This window comes from Natator depressus, chromosome 1 (genome assembly GCF_965152275.1).
Source record: "Natator depressus isolate rNatDep1 chromosome 1, rNatDep2.hap1, whole genome shotgun sequence".
In the NCBI taxonomy this organism is placed as follows: domain Eukaryota; kingdom Metazoa; phylum Chordata; order Testudines; family Cheloniidae; genus Natator; species Natator depressus.
Window position 1 is genome coordinate 197,719,176 of NC_134234.1, and position 19,222 is coordinate 197,738,397.

The 19,222-nt window shown below is 42.2% G+C and overlaps 1 protein-coding gene across 9 annotated transcripts in view; it reads right to left on the bottom strand.

Moving 5' to 3' along the window:
• Positions 1–18,658, bottom strand: part of CFAP44 (cilia and flagella associated protein 44) — an 80,675-nt gene extending 62,017 nt beyond the window's left edge. For 3 of the 9 annotated variants that reach the window (XM_074974009.1, XM_074974018.1, XM_074973992.1), the window contains exons 1-9: positions 18,473–18,563; positions 16,761–16,880; positions 14,221–14,373; positions 9,575–9,730; positions 8,069–8,194; positions 4,282–4,407; positions 3,128–3,299; positions 1,670–1,832; positions 228–330 (exon numbers count right to left, since the gene is read on the bottom strand). In XM_074974009.1, the coding sequence (XP_074830110.1) occupies positions 228–330; positions 1,670–1,832; positions 3,128–3,299; positions 4,282–4,407; positions 8,069–8,194; positions 9,575–9,730; positions 14,221–14,373; positions 16,761–16,880; positions 18,473–18,503 (1,150 nt within the window). In that variant the 5' untranslated portion in view covers positions 18,504–18,563. Of the gene's footprint in view, positions 1–227; positions 331–1,669; positions 1,833–3,127; positions 3,300–4,281; positions 4,408–8,068; positions 8,195–9,574; positions 9,731–14,220; positions 14,374–16,760; positions 16,881–18,472 lie in introns of all 9 variants that reach the window. The other 6 variants (XR_012642150.1, XM_074974055.1, XM_074974037.1 and 3 more) reach the window with 6 other exon arrangements.
• Positions 18,659–19,222: the final 564 nt, after the last annotated feature.

Here is a 19,222-nt window from a genome sequence, read left to right on the forward strand (position 1 = left end):
AGTTCTCTTTATTTGGCTAGTGCTGAAGCAGACTCGGCCAATAGTTGGCTATTTTCCACACACCCAGAAGTGCAAGGACAACCACTTACAATCAGTTTTCTGTATCTGATTTTTCAAGTACCAAAAGATTATACATTTTTTTTACTAATTATAATATTATTCCACTTGCTGGAGACTATAAACTCTGCTGTATCCATGTAATACCGAAATAGTCCTATTTAACCTACCTCGGAGTATTCTGTATGGCTTTAGTGAAGGAAACTCATAGATGATGATGTTTGGCTTCCATCCTTTTTCTCCTACTGAAAAATACTGTTTACTAGGATGTACCTAGAAAAAGCAAAGACTGTGTTACATACTCCGATATCCCCTTTGGCTGTCCTCAACTAAATATCAAGTTGTATATCACCACACAGGTTGTGGAACGATGCAATAATTTGTATTTATCCTGCATCTTTGATCATCTCACCTGCATTCAGCCTACCAATCCATCTCCCCCTGGACAGCATTTAGGGCACTGCTATCCTTCTACTATTGGAGAACAGGAGCAAACAGCACATTCAGGGGCTGTTCCACAGTAGTGGAATTGAGCAAATAATTGATTTCTTTTTCACTTATGTGGCCAGAACAAAAACAGGAAAAAATTGTTTTGGGTTGAATAAAATGTTTCATTTGATCCAAAAAAATTTTTTATTACTTTTTGGGTGTTTTTTATACCCTTTAAAAGTTTTTTTAGAACAAATTTAGCTAAACTTCAAAGCAAACTGTAATTTTACAACAAAGTCTACATATTTCATTTTAAAAATGTCAAAACTGTTTCAACTCTTTTTTCCATTATTTTTATTCAGCTAAAATTATATGCCAAATTTGACCCATATTTGCAAATAGTCTTGCTCGATGGAAAAATGCATTTTAGATCAAATAATTAATTTGCCCGGAAAAAAACATCACCCAGCTTTGTGCAGGAGATGTGAGGACCTGACGTGATTCTCCAAGAAGTGTTGTTTACAACATAACAAAACAGCATAGAACCAGATTTTGATAGCCTTACTTTCTTGGAATAGTATCAATTATCCAACAGGACAATTTGCGGAATCAGATGGTGATAAACCAGAGTAAGTGTTTCATAATCTGGCCCACAGAGAGGAACTTGCTACAGTGAAATTGGACAACATTTCACTCCATTTACCTATGTACTTGAAATTCCAAATTTCAGAACAGATGAAACATTTAACCAATATTAACTGTAATAAGGATAGATGATGAATTGAACAAAAACAGTTACACTATATCCAGAGCATTTTAACAAATAAAATTTTAAAACAACAAAAAGTGAAACCCAGTTGACTCTTGTCAATTCTTGTAAGTACCTTATTAGTATGGCCTGGAACCCAGACCTATTTAAGATATTCAGCTGTTTGTTCCCTGACTATTAAACAAGTAGGTCCATGTAGTACACCTTGATGGATTGCTACTGGTCACACATCTGAGATTACTGACTTTTCCTTTCAACCCTTTAATAAATACCACTTGTTCATCCAAGGCCAAATATGCAGGCAACTGTGGAAATCTTCCATGAAACAACTGAGACGCCCAGCCTGTTTCACTGCTGTAAGTTTTAAACTCCAGAAAGGGATCTTCTTCCTAAAGAGGGAAATAAAAGCCATACCGTGATAATGCCAATTCCACCACCGCTGCTGCTCCGGAGATAACTCTGATATTTAGTTTTCAGGTCCAAGAGCACCAGCTGGTTGCCTGCTACATAGAGGAGTGTTTGACTATCCAGCAACTGCAGGTTTGCCCTTTTGGTGCAGTCATAACCAAAAGAGTGTCTGTGAACAGCTCACTAAGGAGGTTTATTTCTTCCAGGTAATAGCAATAAAGGTATCAATACTAAAACTAGAGCAAGCCCAGGTGGGAACACTGAGTTGGGTGATTGTTACTCTGTTGGTCTGGCTTTGGTTTGGTTTGTTTTAAGACTGGTGCCATGAAAAACCCATCAAGGTATCACAAATAATTGGGGAAAATATAAATGAAATATTTAAAAGATTAATGTACCATCCCTCAAACTCCATGTCAGACTCCATTTGTTATGGCCTATCCTGATCTCTGGAGCTCTCCTAAGAATTCATATTCTATTGTCTTAATGTTCTCTTTTCAAATAAAATATAAAAGAAATTGATCAGATTACAAAGTGCACTGTATGCAAGAGACAGAACCAAAGCAATGTCTCAGGGCTTTTCTACATGGAGAAGTATTGTGGAAGGAGGGGTGATTTCTAAAGCGCGCTAGTGTGTTTCACATTAATTGGTCATGTAGACCCTGCTGGTGTACACCAAAAGTTCTCTTGTGCACTTTAACATAGTGCACACCAACATGGTCTATGCTAAATGCACTAGGGAACATTTGGTGCGCACCAGCAGGGTCTACACAACCAATTAAGGTGCAACACATTAGTGGGCTTTAGAAATCAGACTCCCAGCGGTATACATGCACCGTGCAGACAAGCCCTCAAGCTCACTCCCTCTGCCAGTCTGAGGCCTGGTCTGCACTATAGTTACGTCAACGTAAGGCAGATTATGTCAACCTAACTCTGTAATTGTCTACACTAAAATGTAGCTCCCACCAATGTAACTTGCCCGCTACACCGACTTAATAATTCTACCTCCTTGAGAGGTGTAGCGCTTAAATCAATGTTGTTAGGTCGATGCAGTGTCACCATAGACACTGTTGCTTACATCGACTGTTGCTGCCTTTCAGAAACCACCCCCCATGCCCCACGCTGGCAGTTAAATCAGTGCAAGCACTCCTGGTGAGGACATGCAACACCAACACAAGAAGCGTAATGTGGATGAGCAAAACCAATTCAATTACTGCAGTGGCTGTATATCAATGTAATTTAGGTTGACTTAATTTTGTAGTATAGACTTGCCCTGATGCAGAAAAGAGACAAAGAAGGGTTTCCTCATAGCAACTTCACTGAGCCCCAATGGAAAACCACCTGTGCATCTGAAAATCACACATTGTTCCCTGTTCCTCCCTTACACTGAGAGGAAATAATATACTGCAGCTTTTAGATAAGAAAACCCTAGATCTAAATCTATACAATACTGCATGAGGAGGATACATGAGAGTGAGGAGGTTAATTGGTATCCCGGAGTCTGACGTCACAAAGGGTTGTGAGCACAAATCTTCATAGTTATAGAAGAAGGTCTCTGAGATTTTCCTTTCTAGCTTCTCAGGCTTTTTTTCTTGCTCTGGGGGCTTCTCAGTATCTTCCTCCTCCTCCTCCTCTTCCTCTGTGTTTCAGAAATAGTGACACAAAAAAGAGCTTTAGTCAGATAGGTAGACGTGTCAATACCCTAACTGCAACAGTGGATTATTCATTAATTCTTTCCTTCCTCCAAAGAAATGATATGCGCTCTAGTGTCTAAAAATAAATCTATCTTTGTACTATGAAATATATCCTGTGAATAGCCTTGAATGAATAGCATGTGCTTTTCTAAGATTAGAAAAATCTGGGTTCTAAATAACCAAGGTAAGAATGTTTTGAAAATTCACTGCCCCATACACATAGCAGAAAACTTCTGTCCATATTTGTAAGATGAGTCATCTTTACTGACGTTAAACCTTGAGACTTTAAAGCTACTGGGACAGTTTTATTCAAACACTGCTTGATGTTTAGGTCTCAATTAGATTTAGAAAACAAGCCAAGTTTGAGGCTTCTTTCTTCAGTAGATATTGAATGTATAATATTATGCTGACTAATCAGTATAAACACGCAGCACTTTCCTCCTTCACATAAAGCAGGTTGCCGTGTTAGCAAAGGCTTCCTACTAATGTGCTGCTCTAGATAGTTCCTCACTGGAGCTTAATGAACTGAATGGATATTGTCAGCTGGAATTGTACTCTGTTATAAACATGAGTTTCAGGTTCTATTCCTTAATCTGAGTCATTTCTGTCAATTCTTATTGTTTTACAGTCAGATTATCTTTTTCGTTAACATGTTTGTCTCTCCCTGTTATGTGACGCACCAATACGAACAACCAAGGGGGCAGAGACTGTCCATAGGAAAGCAAAATGGACTGCTTATTAAGTGCTGTGAAGTGCACAAAGTGAGCAAGCTGAAAAAGTAGAAAAAAGTAATTGTTTATCTAATCTTTGTCAGTTACAGTGGCCTTATGTTACTTCTAACAACAGTAGGCAAACAAAAGAAATTTCAGGATGCAGTGGGATTTTTAAATTGATGTCAATGACTCTTAAGGAGGGGGCAATACTCACGGGTACTGTTGCCATCTGACTCAGCACCTTCCACCGGCTTTTCTACTCTTTCTGTCTGTCCCTCTGGAATTGGTGGTACCTCTCCTTCACCTGGTGGTTTCTTTGAGGGACTACTTTTGCTTTCCTCTGCAAAGGAAAATTGGGATAATTTTCACTTCTTCGGCATTCCAACAGGGTATATTTCTGTGTTTTGCTCTCACACTCCATATTTGGATAATGGAGCATCCACAGTCTTAGAGCATTAAAATTCCTTCTATCCTACAACGGATTTCCTGCTCATGCAAAGTGAATTTCATTGTTTAAAACTGATTTAGGACTTAAGAGAAGGAGAGGAGCACATCTTGGAAAGGAAAAGTGCGTTAACAGAAAGCATGGTCGTAGAGCATTTTAAACTAAGGGCAGGGGGAAAGCCGACAAGTGCGGAGGAGCACATGGTTCGGACATCCCTTAGGGGAGGATCTATTAACAGAGAATCTCTATGTCCTAGTGAGGACGAGAGGATGAAAAATGATCAAATACAGGCAGGGTCTGATCAGAAACAGTCAAATAAAGAGTCCCATTCAAATACATCATCTAATGGTAGACAGCTAAAAGGAGACCAGTTTTTAAAGTGTTTATATACCAATGCTAGAAGTCTAAATAATGGGTGAATAATAAAATGGGTGAACTAGAATGCCTCGTATTAAATGAGGATATTGATATAATAGGCATCACAGAAACTTGGTGGAATGAGAATAATCAATAGGATACAGTAATACCAGGGTACAAAATATATTGGAAGGACAGAACAGGTCGTGCTGGTGGGGGAGTGGCATTATATGTGAAAGAAAGCATAGAATCAAATGAAGTAAAACCTTAAAATTAATCAAACTGTATCACAGAATCTCTATGGATAGAAATTCCAAGCTCTAAGAAGAAGAATATAGCGGTAGGGATATATTACCGACCACCTGACCAGGATGGTGATAGTGACTGTGAAATGCTCAGGGAGATTAGAGAGGCTATTAAAATAAAAATCTCAATAATAATAATGGGGGATTTCAATTATCCCCATATTGACTGGGTACATGTCACCTCAGGACAGGATGCAGAGATAAAATTTCTTGACACCTTAAATGATTGCTTCTTGGAGCAGCTGGTCCTGGAACCCACCAGCGGAGTAGGGTGACCAGATGTCCCAATTTTATAGGCAATACAGGCTTGTGAACCTGACTTCAGTACCGGGAAAACTGGCTGAAACTATAATAAAGAACAATATTGTCAGACATATAGATGAACATAATTTGTTGAGGAAGAGTCAATAGGGTTTTAGTAAAGGGAAATCATGCCTCACCAATCTACTAGAATTCTTTGAGGGGGTCAACAAGCATGTGAACCAAGGGAATCCAGTGGATATAGTATACTTAGATTTTCAGGAAGTCTTTGACAAGGTCCCTCACCAAAGGCTCTTACGCAAAGTAAGCTGCCACGGGATAAGAGGGAAGGTGCCCTCATGGATTGGTAACTGGTTAAAAGATAGGAAACAAAAGGTAGGTAGAAATGCTGAGTTTTCACAATGAAGAGAGGTAAATAGTGGTGTCCCTCAGGGGTCTGTTCTGGGACCAGTCCTATTCAACATATTCATAAATGATCTGGAAAAAGGGGTAAACAGTGAAGTGGCAAAATTTGCAGATGATACAAAACTACTCAAGATAGTAAAGTCCCAGGCAGACTGCGAAGAGCTACAAAAGGATCTCTCAAAACTGGGTGACTGGGCAACAAAATGGCAGATGAAATTCAGTGTTGATAAATGCAAAGTAATGCACATTGGAAAGCATAATCCCAACTACACATATAATATGATGGGGTCTAAATTAGCTGTTACCACTCAAGAAAGAGATCTTGGTGTCATTGTGGATAGTTCTCTGAAAACATCCACTCAATGTGCAGTGGCAGTCAAAAAAGCGAACAGAATGCTGGGAATAATTAAGAAAGGGATAATAGGACAGAAAATATCATGTTGTCTCTATAAATCCATGGTATGCCCACATCTTGAATACTGTGTGCAGATGTAGTCACCCCATCTCAAAAAAGATATATTGAACTTGGAAGAGGTTAAAAAAGGGAAACAAAAATTATTAGGAGTATGGAACGGCTTCCGTAGGAGGAGAGATTAATAAAACTGGAAATTTTCAGCTTGGAAAAGAGACTACTAAGGGGAGATATGATTGAGGTCTATAAAATCATGACTGGTATAGAGAAAGTAGATAAGGAAGTGTTGTTTACTATTTCTCATAACACAAGAACTAGGGGTCTCCAAATGAAATTTATAGGCAGCAGGTTTAAAACAAATAAAAGGAAGTATTTCTTCACACAACACACAGTCAACCTGTGGAACTCCTTGCCAGAGGATGTTGTGAAGGCCAAGACCATAACAGAGTTCAAAAAAGAACTAGATAAATTTATGGAGGATAGGTCCATCAATGGCTACTAGCCAAGATGGGCAGGTCTGGTGTCCCTAGTCTCTGTTTGCCAGAAGCTGGGAATGAGCGACAGGGAATGGATCACTTGATGATTACCTCTTCTGTTCAGGTGCCTCTGGGGCACCTGGCACTGGCCACTGTCGGAAAACAGGACACCGGGCTAGATGGACCTTTGGTCTGACCCACTAGGGCCATTCTTATGTTCTAATGAATTGAAGGGCCAAGACACAGTGTGCCAAAGTTCTAACAAAATATCCTGCAAAGAACCACAATAGACTCAGTGCCTGAATGGTGCATGCCAATATTCTGTTATAAAATACTCAAGCACTAAAATGGAAGCTGGACCCAAAACACCCAGAGAACAAGCCTATCAGAATGAAAGTAGCAATGTATGCTATGACTGAAACAGGTTGAATGAGTTGACATTCTCAGGACTAAGTAATCCAGAGCAACAAGAAAGGCACCACAGATCAAAAACTAAAGGAATTTATTACAGTTCTGACTGAAGAAGCTGGTCTAACAAGTATGGATTGTCAAAGGACAGACAGTGGGCCAGGAGAGAGCTAGAGCAACAACCACTGAGAACAGTACATAGTTTCTGCAGGAAGAACCATCATCGACCATGGTCAAGAAGGAATTAGCTGGAAAGTTTTGAGGTGATTCACATTAATCTCTAAGAGATGGGTGTCTCGCATACTGCCCACCACTACTTTGCCTAAAAAGGCCAAAAATCTTAAGAGCTTGGGGAGTTCTACCCCATCTCACACTGGGAGCATGGGGCCTAAGATTGAGTCCCATGTGTATATATGATGCCTGATTCCTCTACCTTGTGTAGTCAGACTAATGCAAAGTAGGTGTAAAATGCTACCAGATCAGAATTTTGCAATAATGTAAATTTCTAAACAAGGTGCAGAGCAATAGAAAATCAGGCCTAGTATTTTTAGAAAAGATTACTTCCTGTCTTTTCAAGCCTGAGCAGTGAACCCAGAATACACAGAACACTATTTGGGCCAGCTTCTCATCAACACACAAGAAGAAGCAGATGCACTCATCCACCATGGACATCTTTGTGTGTTGTACAGCGCACATCAATCAAAGGCTGACATCTTACCTTGGTTCATCATGGAATCAACCCTAGCCCTGGGATGCTCACAACAAACACTGGTGTGAACTGGAACCATAAACCCCCTGCCCGCCTCCTCACCCATCCCTTTAGCCCCCCAACCCCACCACCAAAAAAAACCCAGGGAACTGTCCAGTATGCAGACTTAAGACTACCCTAGGGTCATTACTGAAATCTCTGTGTAATGGCAGGTAATACTCACGGACACTACTGGTATCTGCCTCTGCACTTTCCACTGCCTTCTCTACACCTTCCTCCTGTCCCTCTGGAGTGGACGATACTTCTCCTTCGCCAGGTGGTTCTTTAGGGGCACTACTTTTGACTTCCTCTGCAAAAGAAAATAGGGATAATGTTCACTTCTTCTCAATACCCACTTAAGTATATTTGAATTCCCAAAGGGTGGATGTGTCTCACTGGTTTGTATGCTACATATCGGAATAATGCAACATTGAAGTTCTTCCTATCCTGCAAGGGATTTTCTACTATGCAGAATTAAATCCATTGAATAATACACTGCATTCCTTCAAAAAATAAAAGCAAAAGACACTTCCTTTCTGCAGGTAAGGTTGAATATTCGGGCTGCAAGACTTTACGTATGTTTCTAGACAATAATCTCAATGACTTTCTTTTAAACATGACTTGACCTGCAAAGGAATTTGATTTGTACCCTTTTTTGCTTCTTTATGATTTTTTAGTTGTTGTTTAAAAAGGAAGCGGGGGGGATGGTTTTGTTTGTTTTTTTTTACCTTAGAAATATGAGGTATGTCAAACCTGATCTTCCCTTCTCTTGCTGAAGGACATTTTTGAAAGTCTCAGGAGATGTGCATTTTGAGGCTTCACACATTAACTTAAGGGGTAAGGCAACAAATGAAAGTGTTCAACAGGCATTGCAGTTAAGTAGGTATAATAAAAATGAACGAAAAAACCCCAAGATTTTAAACAGCCTGACTATATATCCTTCCCCTAACTGTTCTTCAGCTTTCAATCTTTTCTTTGCATGATGTCATAATTGCACCAGTTCTCCAGCTGCCACAGTCTTCCAGGGGAGACAAGACCTGAATTTCTAACGTAAAAAACAAGCAGCAATGTTTGTCTTTTAATTTAAAAAGCTTTTTGACCTCCAAACTACCTCACAAATAAGTAAACAAATAATTAAATAAGCATAAAGTCTTTTTTCCCCTTCATCTCCTTTGCAAGTTACCTTTACCTTAGTCTCAATCTTAACTTGCTTTATCTCTTGCTTTTTTTGATTTCACATATCTATTCCCAAACAAGACACTTTAAAATGGAGTTAAGATTGAAAGTATATAAGAGCAATTTAAAGATTAAAAACAACTTTCAAGAATATTGTAGTTTAAAAAACAAGTATTAGAAATCCAGAAAATTCAACTTAAAAGAAACTTGAATATTTGAAAGAATGGAAATGCACAGTTAACGGCTAACTGGATCCCCTTTGTTTTCTGGAACCAGGGCTTTCAAGCCAAGGAATAAGAAGTCTCTAAGGAATAAATCCCTAGTTTCACATTGGATAAGAATCTATGCTAGGAAAGATCACTCTTGGGGTTCCAGTTTCAGGAGAGTGGAAATATCCAATGAAATGCAGAGTGCTGACAAACGTCTATCACAGGTCCAGGATACTGGAGAATGGAGAAGTTACTATATAACTAGAATGTATGTGACCTGCAAACACTGGAAAAAATCCACCCACCTTCTCCTGATGGTTCAGGGATCTTCTCAGCATCCTGCTGTCCTGCATAATCCTTTGAATAGTCAAACTTTTCCACATCTGCCTGATCCTCCTGATCCGAACCTTTCCTAGGTTTGTTCTCATCAGAACTCTCATTCTCTGGGACTTCCATTTCTCCTTTATAAACAAGAGCATGTCTTACAGACAGATCAGTAATAAGAATCTGTCTACATTTATGTATTGTTTGGTTACATCCCTCATGATAAACAATTAATTAAACCTATTAGTCTGTGCACCTATACTTTTCAGATGGCCTCCTACTTACATTATAACAGCAGTGTTGCCGACTCTGGGAATTATATTGCAAGTTCTGTGATATTTGTTGTTTTTTCTTAACGTGCCAGTTCCTGGAGTCATGAATCTCCGCTTTCATTTAAAATAAAACATACGTTTCTAGCCCTCCATGACCGCTGCAAAAAAGCTTGAAAACATAAATTCTGAAGGCTCAAAACCCAGAAGATGAAAAGAACCCTAAATCTTTTTTTTTTTTTTTTTTTTAAACAACTCAGGATATTTAAGCCAATCTTGTGATTTTAGATTCCTGACTCTTGATTTTGTACACTTGGGGCTGGTAATACTGGAACAGAGGTTCTACTACCAGCACTGCAGTTAGTCACAGATATAGCTGCAGGCAAGCTGAATGAATACAGGGTAGGGTGTCCAGAGACTGGAGTTTTTCCAATCCCAAATCTGCCACTGTCATCTTGTATAAATTTGTACCAGCCACTTAACCTCTCTATGCCTCAATTATCCCATGTGTGAAATGAGAATAACAACACTTATCCATCTTATTAAAGTGTTTTGATATCTATGGCAAAAAGTCCTAGTAAAGTTCAAATTATTGTAATTAATTAATTAAATCATTTATTATTAAAATCAGGGATGTGTCATTATAAATCTACTCAGTTTCCATTATAAATCTACTCAGCTCTGAAAAATGCTTCAGGCTGAAAGGTGAGTATGAAGATTTCAATCTGAGAGACATCAAGGGTCTACTGGCAGCATGTTGTTGCAGTGCTCAGTGTTTGTAGTACAGTGGTAGTGTTTGTGCACTATGCCACAGGGATTGAAAGTACTGAGGAAATTCAGAGATCAGAATTTTTGTCTTTGATTCCCATTACCAGGCTTTCACACATTGACTAGTCCAGGAAGCATTTGTACTGGTTCACCACCCAGGTGTCTTTGCAACAATTGTTTGTCAGATGAATTTTTAACAGCATTTCCTAAACTGCTAGAATTAAGGAGTACAGATTGTTACTGTATTTGAAAACCGAGGTCTCGAGCTTTCATATGATATAGTGCAAGGAATTTCAATTTATATTAGTTCTGGACATAGTGGCCACTAAAATCATGTCAGAATTCAAATGGAAAAAAGGCAAAATGTTAACCAGAATATTATTTTTAGATCGAATGTTTCACAATTTGCCAGAGCTGGAAACTAATGTTGTTCCTTTCAGTCCTACTGGTTCACAAGTTATTAGTCTATGAAACTACATCAGGCCTATACTGGTCCCTTAGCCTTGCTTTGTTGCACACATCCAGGGTTAAAACCAAGTTTTCTTTCACTTTCAGCCACCAGTGCTTTAGGCTGTGGAGCTTCAAAGAGGAGCTCCACATTCTTTCAAACTACCTTCTTCCTGGCCATGCTGCTCATAAGCCACAACCGGCCTCAAGACAGGGAGATACATGCAGTCATGCCTCTCAGTCTTATCATAAATAAGTTGTTAATCGGCAATTTTGCTGACACAGAGGAGTCCCACAAGTTGTCAGTAAAGTTGTAAGAACACAGAGCTCAGAGCGCTTTGAAGATGCAAAGTGTGGTGTTATTGTTCCTTTAGAAGAAGGAATAGGGTGACCAGGTGTCAGGTTTTTGACTAGAACATCCGGTCACAAAAGGATCCTGGCGGCTCCGGTTAGCACTGCTGACTGGGCCATTGATTGTCCAGTTGGCGGCGCCACACAGCAGGGCCGGCAGGCTCCCCGCTAGCCTCCACTCCACACAGCTCCCGGGAAGCAGCCGGCATGTCCCCCATCTAGTTCCTACGTGTAGGGCAGGGGTGGACAACCTAGGGCACACGGGCCAGATCTGGCCCCATGGTTAATTTAATCAGGTCTGCGGCACCCCCGCAAGGCAGGATCCGGGAGCGTCGGCTCGCCCCGTTGCTGTGGGGGAAATGGAGCCACTGTGCCAGCTTGTCCTGCTGCAGGGGGAAGCCCCGAGCCTTTGCGCCCACCCCCCGCGGGGCTGGAGCCACAAGTGCCAGCTTTGCCCCACTGCAGAGGGAAGCCCTGAGCCTTCGTGCTCCCCAGGTCAGGTGAGTGGCCTGCGATTGATTTTTTTTTTTCCGTGGGTCAATGGCCCGTGACAGAAAAAAGGTTCCTCACTCCAGAGCCCACGCCCCCAGCTGGAGCCCTGATCCCCCCGCCCAAACCTCTTGCCCCAAACCTGATCCCCCTCCTGCCCTCTGAACCCCTCAGTCCCAGCCCAGAGCACCCTCCTGCACCCCAAACCCCTCATCCCTGGCCCCACTCCAGAGTCTGCACCTCCATCCAGAGCTTTTACCCCCCCACACCCCAACCCCCTGCCCAAGCCCAACCCCTCCCACACTCTGAATCCCTCAGTCCCAGCCCAGAGCACCCTCCTGCACCCCAAATCCCTCATCCCCAGCCCCACATCAGAGCCCACACCCCCAGCTGGAGCCCTCCTCCCCCCCACACACCCCAACCCCCTGCCCTAGCCCTGAGCCCCTTCCCGTACCCTGAACCCCTCATTTCTGGCCCCACCACTGAAACCACACCCCCAGCCCAGAGCCCATACCTCCTCCCACATCCCAACCCTTGCCTCAGCCTGGAGCCCCCTCCCATACTCCTAACCCCTTGGGTTCCCCCACCCAGCCTGGAGCCCCCTCCTGCACCCCAAACCCCTTGTCCCTGGCCCACCCAAAAGCCTGCACCCCCAGGGGGAGCCCTCACCCCCTCCCACACCTTAGCCCCCTTAACCAGCCTGGTGAAACTTAGCAAGTGTGTGAGGGTGGGGAGAGCGAGCGACAGGGGGTGGGGGTGGAGTGAGCAGGGGCGGGGCCTCAGAGGAGGGGCAGGGCATGGGCAGAGCTTTGGGGAAGGGGCGGGACAGGGCAGGGGTGGGGCAAGGGTGTTCAGTTTTGTGTGAGTAGAAAGTTGGCAACCCTAAAAATGAACAGAATCTCCAGGGAATGGGAGCTGACAGCTGGAGGAAGCAGTTTGGTTTAGGTTAGACTGATGGACTGACCTGAATTCAGATGCTCTGTATATATGTTAATTATGTATCCAATAAAGACTGTTAAATTACTAGCAATGGGTTATTAAGACTAGTGGATTACCTAAATATAAAACAACATACAGAGCTGCCATCAGGATCAAATGATGCCTTTATCTGAATGTGGGATAGATAAACTGTACATTCAGAAGGGTGACAATGCATAACCCAATGCAGAGCTAGCATCTTTCTTTTTTGTTTGCAATTTGTCCTCCTATCTTTCCCCTTTTCTTTATCAAAACAAAATGGTATTTCAATGCACAAGGCTACATAAATGTAGTGCTGTGGTTGATATTTTAAATGTATAAACATCAGGAAATTAAATGATGACTAGAAAATACTGTTAAATACTGGAAACCTTGGAAAGGGGCATATCTAGTGGTTAGGGCAGGAGACTGGGAGTCAGGAGAACTGAGTTCTATTCCTGGCTTTGCCACAGACACCCTTTGTGACCTTGGATGATTCACTTCACCTCTTTGTGCCTTTATTTCCACATCCATACAATGAGAACAATAATACCAAGTTTTGTTCAGCACTGTGAGAGACTCAGAAAAAAAGGAACAATAACTTCAAAATGTAATTATACTGTAATAACTAGTGATGAGCTAGAGGTGGGGTAGAGCAACAAAACTCTAAATCACGCCAAACTGGCTGATTTTATTTCCATATTCACACACAAAAATCAGCCAACTTTTGTAGGAAACTTTGGGCCCCACAAGCCTTTCAGCAAAATTGAAACTCGTGCTATCTGTGGATAGGTGTGAAGTGTTTGAGGCTGAATTTTGTGCTTTGATATCAAAAGTTTATAACTGTGATCTGATTATATGACAACTGGATTGTTGAACACCCTCTTCCCTGTCCCTTCTCCCCATGCATGAGACTAAATGAAAAATTGCTGGTATTGTTCTGAGTTCCCCTTTGAAAATGGCAAGTCACGCCCAGCTCTAGTTATAACCTTTCAGTTCAGAACTTTCAGCACTTTTCTACAGCTTTGATTTTGAATTTAAAGCCACTTTTCTGGAAAAGTGAGTTTCACCTCACTCGTTCTTTTCTCCAAGGTCAACTGCCTTATATCCCATTCCTTTACAGTGTTTGACTTCTTTCTACCTGGGTGAATTTGCTCCTTTCCACAACTATCCTATCCTTTCTTGATTCCTTCTCCATTTCTATCTAGCACAGTAACCATGAACAGTAAGAACATAACCATATCATATTCTGCCCACCCCTGACTTTTTAGACTGAGTTAATGGAGACCTTACATGATGATTGAAACATTAGACTACCACTAAACCTGGATAAAGTCTCTATTCACCTTCTGTTGCGGACACATTTGGCTTCTCTGTGTCCAGCTCTGTTTCAGGATCTTTGGAAATGTCAAACTTCTCTCCATCTGCCAAGTCTGGCTGGTTTAAGTCGTCACCAGATATAGTCCCCTCAATACTCTCTTTCTCCGATTCTTCCTTTCCTTTATAAGCAAGAATATGCCATTGAGACAAATCTGTGTTTCTCTTAGCCTGCATCTTTTTTCATAGAACTATTGCAATACTTGCTCAAAATACTCTTGAGAGGGACAGCAGGTGCAAGCATATGCAACAACAGTTCAGAATTAAATTTTCATTTAAAAAAAATGAATCTTCTTGTCATTATGATGACAAAGAAAATCTTCCAAATGTGAATCAAATATAACTCAATGCAGCACTGTTTACAGTTCTAGTACCTCTGCTGTTGCTCATAGCTTTGCCAAGCTGCAACAGGGTAAAATTAACATGATTGGTCAATTTCATCACTTGTATTCAGAATCCTGGGGATGGCATTATTATTATTCACTATTTCTATCACAGTTTAGTTATGAAGCTGTTGATTTCCTCCTCCTGCTGCTATTTGACAAAGCATAAATAATATTCAGAGGTACCGGGAGTTTTTTGTATTTTGTTCTACTGTCTCTTCCTCTTTTCTTTAGAAAAACAAAAAAAGATAATTTGTGTAACATTACATAAATGCAGTGCTGTGGCTGATATTTTAAATGTGTAAAAGTCAAATTAAAAAATGACAGGAATATATTCCACTGTTACATTTGGAATCCTTGGAAAAGAGCATATCTAGTGGTTAAGGAGGCAATTGAGTGTCAGAAGACCTGGGTTCTAGTCCTGGCCCTGCCACAGACTCCTTGGGTAACACATTTGGCCTTGCTGTGCCTCTGTTTCTACATCTGTAAAATGGGAATAATAATACCAACTTTTTTCAGCACCATGAGGGGCTCAGAAAAAAAGGAGCTATAAATGCAAAATGTAATGATACCGTAATGACTAGTGATTAGCTATGAAACCCTAAGCCATGTCAAACTTGGCTGATTTCACTTTACGTTCACACTTGCAGTCAGCCAACATTTGTAGGAAAGTTTTGGACTCTACAAGCCTTTCAGCAAAACTGAAACTTTCACTATATCTGGATAGGTATGGAGCATTTGAGGCTGAATTTTGTGCTTTCATAACAAAGTTCATAGATTCACAGAATGTAAGGCCAGAAGGGACCACTCTTATCTAGATAACACAAGCCACAGGACTTCCCTGAATTAATTGCTGCTTGAATTAGAGCATATGTTTTAGAAAAACATCCAAGCTGGATTTAAAAATTGCCAGTGATGGAAAATCCTCTACAAACCTGGGGAAATTGTTGCACTGGTTTACTAATCTTACTGTTAAAAATTTACACCTTTATTTCCAGTCTGAATTTGTTTAGCTTCAACCTCATGACACTGGATTTGTTATACTTTTCTCTGCTACATTAAAGAGTACATTATCAAATATTTGTTCCCCATGTAGGTATCTATGAACTGTGATCAAGTCACCCCTTCAATTTCTCTTTGTTGAGCTAATAAGTTGAGCTCCTTGAGTCTATCACTACAAGGCACGTTTTCCAACCCTTTAGTCACCCTGATGGCTCTGTTCTGAACTCTCACCAGTTTACCGACATCCTTCTAGAATTGTGGGCACCAGCACCGGACACACTATTCCAGTAGTGGTTGCACCAGTGCCAAATACAGAGGTAATATAACCTCCGTATTCCTACTTAATATTCACCTGCTTATACATCCAAGAATTGCATTAGCCCTTTTGGCCTTAGCATCACATTCAGAGCACATGTTCAGCCAATTACCCACCAGGACCCGCAAGTCTTTCTCAGAGTCTCTGCTTCCCAGGATAGTCTCCCCCATTCTGTAATTATGGTTTGCATTCTTTGTTCCCAGATGTATAACTTTACATTTGGCTATATGGAAACAAATATTGTTTGCTTGCACCCAGTGACTCAGCTCACCGAGCAATCCAGATTTCTCTGTACCAGTGCATTAACAGTTGATCTGATTATATGACAACAAGATTGTTGAACACCTTCTCCCCTGTCCCTTATCCAATGTATGAAACAAAATGAAATATTGCTGGTTATGTTTTGAGTTCCCCTTTGGCAAGCCAGCTCTAGTTACAACCTTTCAGTTCTGAACTTCCTGCCAATTATTACACTTTTCTACAAGTTTTTTAATTTAAAGGCACTTTGCTGGAAAAATGAGTTTCACACCACTCATTCTTTTCTTCAGGGTCAGCTGCCTTATATCCTGTTTCTCTTTACAGTGTTCGACTTCTTTCCACTTGGGAGAACTTATTCTTTTCCCACAACTTTCCTCTCCTTCCTTGATTCCTTCTCCATTCCTGTCTAGTAGAGTAACTATGAGCAATAAGAACATCACTACATATATTCTGCCCACCACTGTCTTTTTAGACTATTGAGTTAATGGAGATCTTACACAACGACTGAAATATTAAACTGTCATCAGACTTGGAGAAAACCTCCACTCACCTTCTGTTGAGGACTCATTTGGCTTCTCTGTGTCCAGCTCTGTTTCAGGATCTTTGGAAATGTCAGACTTCTCTCCATCTTCTAAATCCTGTTGTCTTGACTTCTCTGAGTCTTCCTTTTCTTTGTGAACAAGAGTATGGAATTGAGACAAATCTCTGTGTTTCTGTTAGCCTGCCTCTTTTACCATAGAACTACATGATACTAGCTCACAGTTCTCATGAGAGGGACAACAGATGCTAGCATGTGCAACAGCAATTCTGCAGAATTAAATTTTTTTAAAGTTAATCTTCTTGTACTTATGATTATCACAAAGAAAATCTTCCCAATGTGAATCGAGCGTAACTCAAGGAGTGTTGCCTTTTGTTCTAATAGTCTTCTGTTGCTCATTGTTTTGCCAAGCTGCAGCCATGTGAAATTAACATAACTCATTAGTTTCATGGCTGTTATTCAGAACTTCAGAAGTATTATTAAGTATTATTATTATGTATTTATTTGAATTGCAGATTAGTTGGAAAGCTGTTCATGTCCTGCTGCTGCAATAGAAAATTATTAGTAACAGAGATGGGCACTGGAGCTATTCACAGGGGAAGAGAACCCAAATTATGGACTGTAAGGGAGAGGTGTAGTAGCAGAGAACTCCTTCCTCTCTTCTCTCTCCCCAGCAACAACCAGGATTCTGAGACCCTCTTTCTTATAGTACTTATATGGTTCTGGTGGGAGAAGAGAGAGAAAACACTCTGTCTCCAGCAGGTTGGGGGGAAGCTTAGTCAGAGACTGGTATTCAAAAGATAGGGCTATCAAACAGGGTCCAGGCACAGTCAGAGCTGTCCCTGGGGTAGGGCGAATTGGGGCAACCGCTCCGGACCTGCGCTATGGGGGGCCCCCACGGTCGGTCCTGGAAGAGACAAGTCCATCACTTCCATTCTGTGCCCCACACCCACTAGGGATGGCCCTGGGCACAGCACCCTCTCCCTTCCCAGCATGATTTGAAGGCTTCAGCCAGAGGTCAGGAGTCTATTACAGGAGTGGGTGGGGGGAGGTGCTGTGGCCTGCGATCTTCAGGAGGTCAGACTAGATGATCCCTTCTGGCCTTAAAGTCTATGAGAGGGAGAGAACAGGTGGTCGGGATTCCCCAGGAAGGCACTGCCCTTGAACCTTGCTGATATGTTGCGTAGATGTAATACGGACAGACCCCGGTCCTCGGCGGGCGGGATCGAATCTGGGGGCCTTTGGAGCTTAGTGCATGAGCCTCCACCCCATGAGCTAAAAGCCAGCCGGTTGTTCGCTAAGGCTGCAGAGCAGACTCATTTTCTCCCTCTCTCTCTCTCTCTCAGTGGTCTGGGTGCCACTCGAGGAGACAGAGCACCACACCCAGGAGGTGCGGAGTGCGGGGTGGGGAGGGGGGGTTACAGACGGACAAGACATTTGCATTTTAAACCGCAATGTCACTGACTCCAGCGCCTGTCAGCTCTGGCTGACACTGTCCCGTCCCCCCGCCGCCGCCGCCGGGCCCGGCCCCGGGGCTCTAATCCGTTCTCGGGCAAGCGCCGTCTCCGCTGTCATCACACGCGGCTTCTCCCAGCAGCGGCTGGCGTCGGGCCCTGTGCTAAAAGAAGGCCCAGGACAGGTGCCCCTCCCCGGCAGGGCCGCTGCTCATTCGCTGCCAGAACAGGCGGCGATGAAACAAGGGGACTTGCCCCCGCGCTCGGTACCTGAGGCGTCCCGCCGCCCCTCCGCCTCCATCGCTGGTTTACCTGGTTGCTAGGCAGCCGCTTCCGGGGCCCGGCGCCTCCTGGGAATTGTAGTTCGAACGCCTGCGCCGCGGGCTGGGGCTCAGGCTGCGGACCAGGCCCCGACAAGGTGACTTGAGCGCCGGGCCAGCGCGCGCGGGCGCACGCGCACGCGCAGAGCAGCCCAGAAAAACGTGCCGGGGTGGGGGCTGGAGGCTTGCTGGTTCTGTAGCCGGCCAGACTTGTGTCAGACAGAGTCATAGTGGTTGCTGTTTTACACAGGCAAACACACATACACTGACAAACACACCGCTTCCTTGAGGATTCTCGGGGGAGGGAGGGGACTTGATTGGCCACGTTGGTGATTTTTTTTTTCAAAACTAACAAAAAGTTGTTTAAAGGATTGTAACATTTGAAACCCTCGATTGTTTTTAACATTTTATAAAAACTTTTAAATAGTTTTTTAAACATTTAAAATAAATCTTTGTGCTCATCTGGGTTCTTTTTATTATTATTGATAAACAAAGTGGGGTGGTTGTGTGGCAGTAAAACCTCTTCCCTGTCTTTAGCTTCTATGATTCTAGGTAGTAGATAGGGGTATAATCTTAACTATTCCCTTTAAACTGGAGTTGGGCTCAAACTGCAAAATGTAGATTTAGATGTAGGTTCAGTCAGTGTGCGCTCCTGTGTTTACCCTTTTTACAAACTATGATACATTTTGTGCTAAGTACA